The 12,071-nt window shown below is 45.1% G+C and overlaps 1 protein-coding gene across 2 annotated transcripts in view; it reads left to right on the top strand.

The window, feature by feature from the left end:
• Positions 1-11,855, top strand: part of BRINP2 (BMP/retinoic acid inducible neural specific 2) — a 258,789-nt gene extending 246,934 nt beyond the window's left edge. For both annotated transcript variants that reach the window (XM_083157259.1, XM_083157260.1), the window contains exon 8: positions 10,071-11,855. In XM_083157259.1, coding sequence (XP_083013385.1) covers positions 10,071-11,184 — 1,114 coding nt within the window. In that variant the 3' untranslated portion in view covers positions 11,185-11,855. The remainder of the gene's footprint in view (positions 1-10,070) is intronic.
• The last annotated feature ends 216 nt before the right edge of the window (positions 11,856-12,071 follow it).

Below are 12,071 nucleotides of genomic sequence, written 5' to 3'. Positions count from 1 at the left end.
GGTGTCAACATTTTAAAACTGTGGGTGTCGTGAATGGCGATATTTTTTTTTTGTCATAGTTCTTGGGTAGAATTATATCACAGTCTAATGGGTGGTCCGGTGCACCCCTGGACCACTTAGATTCACCTATGCTCCTCTGAGTCTCTTTTATGCACAAGTTATGCCCAATTAAACAATACCTTACACTCACTTACCTAGTGATTGTCGTTGTGTCTCCTCACTTAAACGCAGTACCCTCTAATATCTCCCATGATCACCCAAAATTAGGACTCTCCATTTCACTTCTCTTCATTTTCCTCTTGCTACACACAGGGGCAAGGGTGTAACTAGCATAGGTGCAGGGAGTACAGCTGCTATGGGGCCCACAACTGAAAGGGGCACACCTACCCTGTCAAAGTAACACGTTCTATATATATTTTTTTACAATTGGGGGGGGGGGGGAGTGCATATATCTAGTTACGCAACTGCACAGGGGTATTTCCTGGACATTTCAAATCGTCCAATGTCGCCAATTATCATGAATCCTGTACAGTCTACTGTCACAAGATTCAGGTCGTAGTTCCATTAAAGTGTTCTTAGCCAAAGATAAAATAGTTACAATCTAGTCCAGTCCCCCAAAGTATATAAACAAGTAAATCTTCCCGGGTCAGCACACAAAGGCATTTCTTGAATCACTACATACATGTAATATCAAAAGGAAGCTTGTTCAGACAATGGTAGCGGCCGGTTAGGGAAAGATACAACAGCAAATTGTAAAGTAATACCGCTGTAACTTTGTATAATACACTTAAGCCAGTTTCCATTTGTGCTGTCATTCCTCCATTGTCTGGAAAAGTCAAGGGTTGAGTCTTGAGCCGAGAATGTTTAACTCTGAGCTTTTGTGGAAAATGCTGACTGGTCAGGTCACTAATTCCCTGCGTTCTGTGGCAATAGATAAAAGAGGGGAATTTATGCCCTTTGAAGCTGTCGGAGAAATATTACTTTTTTATTATTATTTTCATGGACACTGAGTCTGGGAGATTGGAGAAAGAATATCAGGCTTAAAAGGGAATGAACAGACCCATAAAGACACAGAAGTAGAAATAAAATCTAAAAACACAAAATAGAAAAATTTAACATGTAAGGTCAGTGGAATAAGAGGAAGTAAAGCTGTATAAAATATAACAAAGCTACCTACAGTGTATAAACATATTTATCATTTCAGACAAATGACACATATAATTATATAGGACTGAGGGATTAAGGCCCCTATTCAGCTCCTTTCGTAAAAGGGTCTCGTTCACACGTGGACCGATGTTTCTTCTATGTGCATTTCTTCGCTTGTGCAGATTGTTCGCCGGATGCGCGCAACCTTTGTGGTTGATGGACGGAGACAGGCGGGGGCGGCGGGCAGCCTCATTACCATATGGGAATGATGGGTGTTCTGATGCTTATGAGGCATGTTGGACAGATGGGGGGACAGCCAGCTGACATCGCCGGATGTCAGCTGCCCGGGTTCTTCCCCCAGAGCAGACACGCATCTGTAAGGTTGCTCTGGAGCAACTTTACATATGCGTGAGCCTTCGCCATCATTCCATGGTCGGTAACCATCGAATGATGTGGGCGGATCCCAACAGGCTGCGAATGGATCTTACTGTGAAACATTCATGCCCTGTGTGCGAATTTGCCTTGCGAATGGGTGGTGGACAGCCACCATTTGCAAGGCGGGGTTTGGTGGACTTGCAAGGCTGCGAATTCGCAGCCTTGCAAATCAACCAGAATAACCTCCTAAATCATTCATTATATTACTCTATACTAAATACAAATGGGCAAAAGGGCTATTTACAAATGAAACATAAAAAAGCATAAGTTTCTATTATATTCCAGCCTATGGTACAATCACTCCTTTGCAAAAGTATCTGGTTCTTTGGAACAGCCAATGAGCATGTAATAGTTACTTTCTTCTTTTAGGATCTGCACATCCTCCTCTTGTGCGCAGACACACCTCTGGATGGTGTTGGCGATGAGGCTCTGCATGGTGTGCTGCTAGAATAAGTAGCCACTGTTTTTGGGATTCATTATGGGCCTGATTCAGATGTTAGCTGGAGTGAGCATCACTGCTGCTTACTAGAAAGCAGAAGCAATACTGTATTTAGCTATGGTAATGCAGCAAGAGATGCCTGATATAAGAAGATGGCTCCGGCATGCATTTGTGATCCATTACTGCATCAGAGGATCACATCACATGCAACACCATTAGCTGCCTGAGTGACCCATGATGGTCATTGCAGCTTCATGCAAGAGGCCAACCAATATGATTAAAAACATGGAGATCCCGGCCATCAGAACTCCCACAAAACAGAGACGTCATGCCGCAGTATTGTTGAATGGTTGCCGTGGCTGCTCCCTACCTGCCCTCATATGGCTGTAAACTGCAAATCTCTTGATATCTACAGCCGTAATGCATCCTAGGACACAAGACTTATACTGCATATACACCCTATGAGTCTGGATCTTGTGCATGCACAAAGAAACTATTATTTGCACTTTGTAACCAATTTGCCACTTACATCGAGACCTTAACAAGTCCTATAACAGTTGGCTTTCCAAAAGCAACCACGCTATATAAGTCCCTTAGTGCAGTGGCTCCAAAATTCCCTTGAATCATGGTGCCCTAATGTATCAAGCCAAACTTTGTTATTGAGAAATTCAGCAAAAATGATTAAATAAAGTAAATTGTGCTTACCTGGCATCCTTAGGATCAGTTATGTGGTGGTGGTCAGGGATTTTCTTCTTTGCATCCACAGTACATATTTTATAATTGGCATAAGACAGAGCTGGTTTTGCGTATCACATTGTTCAAAGAAATGTGATCAGGTACTGGACCACAAACCTGTCACACCCCTTCAGTGGCTCCGTGGCACCCAGTTTGGGAATCACTGCTGTAGTGCATTAGTTTGTGACTCCTGCATTCTTACGTTCGCTCCATTTTATCCATCCCTTCAATCCAGCCTCTCCCACATTCAGGTGAGGTCATGCCTGTATTCCAATAAGCCAAACTCACTTTATGTCTAAAAGTCATTATATTGCAGCTACTGTACCAACATAAAAGGATGCATAATGCCTTTATAATCGACAAAATACAAACAATGATTGGACAGTGTAGCCCATAGGGGGTACTTTTTATCTGGCCCCAGGCTTTTGGAGGGGCCCAGAGCCCGCTGCTCCCCCTTCCCCATTGTAGGCATTCTGGTGGCCCCTAGACCTTTAAGATTCTGTAACTGATCACAAACCTCAACATTTCATATAATCCTCCATCAGCAGACAAACAATTCATTACCATAATCCTCTGAGGGGACAGCCGCCACCAGCAGCAGGAAGGGGGCACATGCGCACGAGATGCTCACACGCCCCGTTCCGACGGTGCTCCCCTTTGGTCCCCGACGATCTCCCCCTTGGGGTAGGCCCCTACAATCCTTGGGCCCCTGGTTAACTTTCCGTTAAGCCCATTGGGAAAGACGGCACTGCCTGCACGGGGGGTAGGGTTAGGCTACCACAAGGTAGTGTTAGGGAGATAGAGGCAGAAGGTTATGGTGCCTTCGGTGCCCTGTCGGCATTCTGACTGCTGGGATATCATACAGTATATATATATATATATATATATCAAATTAATCTGCACTGCTTTTTGGGGGGGTTACAATGTAAACTCATCCCCGCCCTCCCAATTAGGCAGTGCTAAAATTAAGTTCACAATTCATTTGTACAGATTAAACATAGAAATTCCTTTGAAATTGCTATATTTAATTTATTAGGTTGCCATTTGTATCTCAAAAGTGACCTTTAAAGAGCCATTGCCACTTTAATCTCAGAAATAAACACACTGGCAGGTTAATCCATGTTGCCAAGCACTGTACAACTGTTCTAGAGAACAGAACTCACGCTCCTTAGGAGTTAGGAGAGAGCTGGACTCATGCAAGCATCTGGTCTCAACAGCATAAGCTCCTGGTCTAACTTCATTTCTGCTTAATTAAAGACCCTAAGGCGCAAAACGCATTAGTCTAGAAACACGTATTGTTCTAACCAGAAATTTAGTTTATGCTTCGCAGTTATTTTGATTGTGCTACCTTCCAGGACATTGTGAAGTACATAGGTTCTCGATCAGTCATGATATCCTATTGGCAGGAGATCTTATCCATTCTGCATTTATATGGACAGTAAACCGTTCATCCGTTTAGTTTACCTTTTTGTGATTTTTTTTGCTTCTAGTTTTCTCGTAATTATGTTTTTGTTTTAATTCACACGTTATAAACATATAACTAAATATACTGTTTTATTATTTCTAGAGTTTGCCATATATAGTACTGGCTGAACTACAGCTTGAATGAGTTATGGGTTATCATTCAGTCTGGTCTTGCATATGGGCAGTGGCAATCATTAGGGGCAGTGGCGGATTGGCCATTGAAACTACCGGGAAGAATCCCGGGAGGCCGCGCACCCAGGAGGCCACTGGAGTCTCCATATATTTAAATTAAAAAAAAATGCTTTTTTTTTTTATTTAACTCGCTGGACTCGTCTCAGTCTCTGTCCGCATAGTGACAGAGACCCTGCGCCCATCCAAAGATGGCCACCGCCTGACTGAGGACAGATGCTAGAGGTGCTCCTGCACCTCTAGCGTCTGACAGGGGAGCGCAGGGCACGCAGCGCTACCCGGAAGTGCGCACCAGCCTGTGCAATGAGCAGGTGTCACCCCCTTGCAGTGGCGCCGCTTAACTATGTACCTGCAGAGCGGATGGAGGCTTGAAGCAGGCCAGCACTGGCGGAGTCAGAGAGAGCTGCTGCAGGGATAGGCCGGCGCTCTGCAGTGGCTGACGGCTGCTTCATCCTGCGCCCACACATGCCAGCACCATGATCTGAAGGGGTCCTTCCTTCTCCTCACTGCTCCATTCCAGGCAGCTTTGCCCTCCTCTCTCTCTTCCCTCCCTACAGTAAGTGAAGACACAACACCCAATCTTCAGCTCCTTTCCTCTCTCCCTTCCCCTCAACTGCCCTCCTCCCCTCGTAGCAGAAGCCCAGCAGGCATAGACATGATAATGTGTGTTTGGGGTTGGGGGGAAGGGGTGGGTGTAACATATTAATGTCGCAGTGGTAGAGTAATGTAGTGTGGGCGCATGTTAGCACCAGTAGTGTAATGTATGTAGGCAGTGGGGTGCAGGGTACAAGCAGTGTAGAGTGTGGGAAGGTTTACTGCAGAGTAGCAGCAATAGTGTATGTGCATCGAGGGGGGTGCAGGGTAGCAGCGGTAGTATGTGTGTGGGGAGACAGGGGTGTAGGGTAGTGGCAGTAGTATAGTGTGTGCGGGGAGTGGGGTGCAGAGTAGCGTCATTAGTGTTTTGTGTGCAGGGACAGGGGTGTAGTATAGGGTACAAGGTGTAGGGTAGCAGCGGTAGTGCAGTATGTGCAGGGAGGGGGGTGTAGAGTAGTGGCGATTAGTATAGTATGTGCAGGGTTGCAGCAGTAGTATGTGTGTGGGGAGGGGGAGCGGGGTAGTGGCGGTAATATAGTGTGTTTAGACAGTGGGGTGCAGAGTAGTGGCGGTAGTGTGTGGGGAGGGGGTGCAGGGTATCAGTGATAGTATAGTATTTGCGGGGAGTGGGGTGCAGGGTAGCGGCAGTAGTGTGTGCAGGGAGAGGGTGCAGGTTAGCGGCGGTAGTGTAGTATGTGCGGGTGCAAAGTTTTTATTTTTAAAATGTCTATGGGGCATGGGGGCCAAACTGTTCTCAAACTGTGGGTCCTGACCCCAAAGCGGGTCTCAATCTCCTCAGCATGGGATCGCGACTCCATGTTGCTGACTATCAGACTGATGACTTTTTCTAATCTCAGTCAGCGATTCAAGGAGTTTGAAAACTCTGTTGAATTGTCTGTTACTTCAGGCTCCTCCCATTATTTAGTGTCTCCACAATACTGCCATGCATGTATTTTCTGCTGCCTACACATTTGATGTGATGACCTTCTGCAGTAACTTGCTGGGGTCCTGTAATTATTTTTATTGTCTGATAGGGTCCCAGAGAAAAATTGTTTGAGGACCCCATATCTAGAAGCATCCCTGCTTGTTTTACCCAAATGTCATGGAGCAGTCGGGAGCAAAATGTATAGTTACGCCACTGCCTCCTGGGTAACGTGCATGTAACTCCCTGGTCAACGAGCATGTATATCCCCCTGGACAACGAGTTGTAAATCCCCCTGGCTAACGTGCAGATAATTGCCCACGGCCAATGAGCATGTAATTCCCCCTAGACAATGAGCATGTAATTCCCCCTGGACAATGAGCATGTAACTCCCCCTGGACAACGAGCGTGTAACTCCCCCTGGGCAACGAGCATAAAACTCATCCTGGGCAACGATCCTGTATCTCCCCCTGGGCAATGAGCTTGTAACTCCCACTGCCAAGGAGCATTCCCTTGTGTCAAAGAGCAAGAAACACATGGCAAGGTGCATGTAACCCCTGGCAACAAGCATTTAACACCCCCCCCCCCCACCACCCCCATGGGAAAGGAGCATAAAAACTCTGGCAAAGAGCATATAACCCCTGGCATCAATCAAGAAACCCCTGGCATAGAGCAGGAAACATGTGATGTTGCTATGGGCAACCAATAAGATCCTGTCTACTATCTTCTAGAGGGTGCTAAATAAATATGAAGTAGATTCTGAGTGGTTGCCCATAGCAACATCGCATGTGAAGTAGAATACACATCTTAGTAAATTTCCCCCAGTGTGTCTAATGGGCTCTACGTGGTGCAGTGTGTGGTATAATGTGAATTGGTACTAATATGTGACAATGCACCTTCCCCACGCCCTACATTTTTACCTACATTTAGTCAATATTGTAAGGAAAGTTAGCCAAAATCGTTCAGTGTTAAGGGGGCTTGCGATACCATGCTGCACAATGCAGCATGGCCACCGCTGCACTCCCCCTTCCCCGCCGGCTGATGCTTTAGCCTTGCCTGTCATGTCTCTAGGTATAGTGATGTAAGAATCCCGCCTACTGTTATGCTGGCTCTGGACATTTTTTATTTGGTGCCGCCATGAGGCCACTTACAGAAATTTTCCAGGGCCACTTCTAGTCCCCAATCCGCCCCTGATTAGGGGGCACAGACAGCACTGGGAAACACTATCGGAGGGGTGACAGCAAAATTCCAGCTAGTCCTTATAATTGTGAAGGGCCCGGCTCCTGGTCACTAAAGAGGCGCTTGCAGTGCGGGAAGTGTCACTGGGGGCAGCCGTGCATCTCTAGGAGTGCAGAGTACGCCCCCAGAGGAATGAAAACAGGGGTGTGCAGTTCGGCCGTGCTACAGAGGCCAGTTTGACTCACTTGGACACACACCAGTTTAGACACTGCCCATAGGTGACAAAATCAGAGATCTGGACTTTCAGGGGGAAATTTAATAGGAAGAGAGATTTGGTAATTTCTTACCAAATCTCTCACTTTATGAATCTCTCATCGTACTAAACTTCACCCAATGTTTCTTGACTATGGCTCTTATTCTGATTGAGTCGGACGGCTGCGTGTGCGGTCGGACGGCTGATGTTTGGTGTTTGCACATGTGCAGAGGCGTTTCTGCGCATGTTTCGAACGCCTCGCACGTACAAACACAGTGTGAGTTCCGTGCATAAAATGATTGGTCGGAACCATCCGAGCAGGGGGTGGAGAGGGGCGTGAAGGGATGTTTGGCCTCATTACCATATGCGTACCCCCCTCGCGTTTCATGGGCGTTCCCATGAAAACGCTGGGCATACGTATGGTAATGCGGCCCTGACGCATGTGTGGGGGGGCAGACATCTGACATAGCTGGATGTCAGCTGTCCGCCCATATCCCTGCTTTCATAAGGAAAAATGTCCGAGTGATCTGGAGCACTCGGTGCTGCGGTCCATCATTCGATGGTCGGCGACCATCGGAGGATGGGGGAGGTTCCCACAGTAGGAGTAGGATGTAGGAGTTGTCCATATGAAACATCCACTTGCGGTCCATTCGCTCGGTGTCTTACCGCATTTGGACGGTGTGAGCGTTCCGTACGGTAGGCGGGGCTAAGAACACTCGGTTCCTATCCGAAATACGCATCCGTCCGAATCAACTAGAATAAGGGCCTATTTCAGGAGGATCAGTAACCAGGATCACTAATGTTCTTAATAGGACAGCAGGACTTAATATAAGCTGTCATATTGTGGACACTTTAAAACTTTTGTCATTTCAGTATGTGAGAGTGCATACAACAAAGCAGTTTGCTGTATGGGTAAACTTGGTGAATTTCCCAGGGAACCTCTGTTCATGGAGCATCACAATACCGTATTGATTTCATATTGCATTTATTTCTTTATTTTAATTTTATTTCTATTGCTTCTTTATTTATTTGCTTTACCAATCCCTTATTCTATGTTTCCAAGCAAGAAATAATAGAAGTTGGACAAAGGTGTTTTCATACAATTACATACAGTACACTTTGCTCTATTCCCATTTGTGTGCCCATGGCCACAAAACAGGGAAAGTTCGGTCTAATATGGCCCAAATACAGAATGGGCCTGTTTATGTCCATGCATATCCACCACCAGTAACAGTGTCTTTTGTGGGCACCTGAGAGTTGGTGCAAATAAACACTGATGATGAAGATGACAGCCTCCAGCAGTAGTTAGCCTTCTCTCATTGGCTGAAGCAACTTCCCCTCTGAAGCTGATAGGTGCTTTTCGCGGGAAGCATCTATTATAGCATCAGTTGCGCATATTTGAAAAGTATTTATACTTATACTTTCATTATTATCTTTGGTTGCATAACACCAGGGTCAGTCTGGCTCACAGGAAAACAGGGGATTCCCATGGTGGGTCCCACTGCCTGTGGACCCATCTCCTCCTCTAGTGATCAGGTTCCAGACTGTATACATGTGTACTTGAATTATACATATATTTCTTTATACTGCACAGCAGTATAATGTATTTTCTACAGTGCATCGCTGTTATTAATATGGTACATTTTCATGATATAGAGATGGAGCTGCACCGTACTGTGATCTCAGCCAGAATGGGGCATCCCCGTCCCGCCATCCTCCAGCTTTATCCATACAGCATGCTGGTGGAAATGGCGAGTATGGCTCCATCTGTAGCAGTGTTTAATATATATATATATATATATATATATATATATATACACTGTGTATATATATATATAAAACAAGGCGCCCAGACTATGCACGCTTTACTGGTTAGCCAAGCCACTGAGGTGCCTGGCCACACCCATAAGCATGGGCCCCCCTACCACTGTATTCCCCGGTGGGCCCTTCATGTCCCAGTCTGACACTGCAGGACACTGCATATCTGGGCATATATACACTTTTTTATGGGTACCATAATGCTAAGACTGTTGCCCTTATTCAGATCTGATCACAGTACAAATTGGCTCTCCAAATGGGCAAAACCATTTGCACTGCAGGTGGGGCAGATGTAACATGTATAGAGAGGGTTTTGCCCATTTTGAGAACAAATTTGTACTGTGATCAAATCTGAATAAGGGCCTATATCCTTTTTTTTATACATAGGGTTTATTATCCTACAGCAAAATTGTGTCTTAGCTTCTGAGAACCTCTGTAGCCTTTATTCTCTGGCATTATGGTAAAACCTGCATTCAGCCTTTAGAGTTGCATTAATTTTCTATATGCGATCCTGCCTTATTCAAATTGATAAATATGTATGTATCCTGCCATTGATGCATATGTGTACATAACCTAGCCGGAGCTGGAGTGAATATGATTAAGGGACAGATCCAAATGCTACAATTCTCATGAGCCATACTGTATGTTTTTGCATGGTAATCTGATTCCACACAAAGAGCATCATTTCATATGTCTTGGGTTATCTCAATTTATAGAAACTTGCACATAATATTTGAGAATGTTACAAATGTCCTTTGAAATGTCTTATTTAGTTTCAATGGCTATGTAGGTAAAAATATGTATGCATAAAGCTAAATAATTATGATCAGATCTTGCAGAATATTACAGGTAAAATACAAGTTTACTTAATTCATTTCTGTTTTGCTTTCCTGCAGATCTGTTGCTTTTTGGTGGCACCGGATCCAGTCTCTTCTCTACTGTAGTGCATCCCTTGTGCCTGGCACATTTCTAGAGGCGTCCCACAGCTGCACCTGCACTCTCCAGCATCCCAACTGCCAGGGGAACATTCCATGCAAACAAGGTCCTGGCCCTTTGTGCTCCCTTTGTTCTACAGCTCACCCTGCCCAGTGTGCCAGCTGCAACCCAGGATATACTCTCTCAGCTCAAGGCTTGTGTGTGCCTTCAGTGCCTGAGTCCTCAGAACCTTACCTGGGGACAGAAGGTAGTTTGCAGGACTTGGAAGTAAAATACTTGCTTCTTAAACGGGATGGACGCTTGAGAGCCCCGGCATTCTTCATCTCTGGAGATCTGCGGCTTGGCATGTGGTTTCAAATGGGGGGCAGGAAGCGAATGTTACTGACCTGCAAGAGTAACAAACACTGGCCAAGGCAGCTCCACCTACTTCTAGGACTTTCCATGCGCCTCTGCCTTGCCGGGAATGGGACAAGAGACCCTCAAGTAACAGTTTATGTTAATCCCTTTGGAGGGAGCCACTCGGAAAGCTGGTTACTGCCTGCTGGGGAACAAGGTTATTCTAGTTGGGAGAAGACTTGGGACATGGAAGGAGGAGACCGTTGCCAGAATTGGACTTTAATACTTGGCCACCGCTGGCGGTCATTTTTTGAAACTGTCCACTTTTACATGAGGAGCAATCCTCTCGAAGAAGAAGGGGAAGAAGATTCAACTGAATGGACTGACAAACAGACTTTGGATGACAAGTTGGAAGATCCTGAGTATGTCCGTATTGATGGTCTCCATGCTTTTGGCTATAGCGTGCCCTTTGATCCAGAAGCCATCAGAGGTTTAGCTCAGCAAATGGAGCAGCCTGGTTCTAGAGAAGGCGCACTGCTGGAAATGCAAGAGTTGAGAAAGCGGGTGAATTTCTTGTCCCCGCCAGGTAGCCGTAAGCTGGATCTATTTAGTTGCTTACTACGGCATCGGCTTAAGATGAGCAGCAATGAGGTGGGAAGAATTCAGGCCCAACTTTCGTTACTCAGCAGTCAACTACCTAATAGCTCCACATATGAGACAGCAAAGCTCTGCAGCTAGAAATTCTGACAAGTGGTTAAATTTGCCCCATTACTACAACAAAGTGGTTAGTTGGGCCTAGGGGTCATGTACAATGTCTTCCTTTTATGAAGTCATTACTTTTAACCACTTCAGTAGTCTTGGATCTGCAATATTGTTGTATTGTATTTGCAAACAGGAGCTCGAAAATGGTTAAATCAGCCAAGCAAAGGATTCAAAGAGAAATTCTATCTTTATAATATAGCCAATGCTTACTAAAATTGATTGTGCAAATAGAACAATGTCCATCTAAAGAGACATGGTGGTGAAGTTTATTGTGTATGCAATTCTGGCAAGTCAAGAGTACCCAATGGGGGGAGGGGGAGGGGGACACAGCTGTGATGGCACCGCCAAGATATCAAATCTCTACAACTCATCACAGCTAAAGCCATATTAAGAGGACCCAACACATGACATCCCATGTATTTCAATGTGGCGGACCACTTGAATATCTTACCATATGGTGTCTCAAGATGAACCAAGCAAAAAAAAAAAATTATGTGAGAACTCAAAAGACAATAAACATGTAGTATAAGGATTATTTTCAAAATGTGTCAAATTGAAATGTACATGAACCAGCTGGGAAAATAAAACTGTAGAAAGCTGGTTATTTATAATTTTCACTGTTGAGTTAACCCAACAGTTCAACTATCTCCTGAAAAAAAAGCCTTATTATTGTCACCAGTACCATTTTCAAAAGTGTGCTTTATCTGGTACAAAGCGGGTTAAGGGAGCTTAGTCGTTGATTATAAAGGGTCATACATTTGCAAAAACTGACAAAAAAAAGCACAAGAAAATACAAGACTTTGCAGTGACCACTGTGTGTTGATGTTTTGAATAAGTACACATTCTGAGTGTGTCTGTGTGGA

Source organism: Crinia signifera, chromosome 8 (assembly GCF_055691185.1).
Source record: "Crinia signifera chromosome 8, ASM5569118v1, whole genome shotgun sequence".
Taxonomy (NCBI): Eukaryota; Metazoa; Chordata; class Amphibia; order Anura; family Myobatrachidae; genus Crinia; species Crinia signifera.
This window is presented reverse-complemented; position numbering and strand designations above follow the sequence as displayed.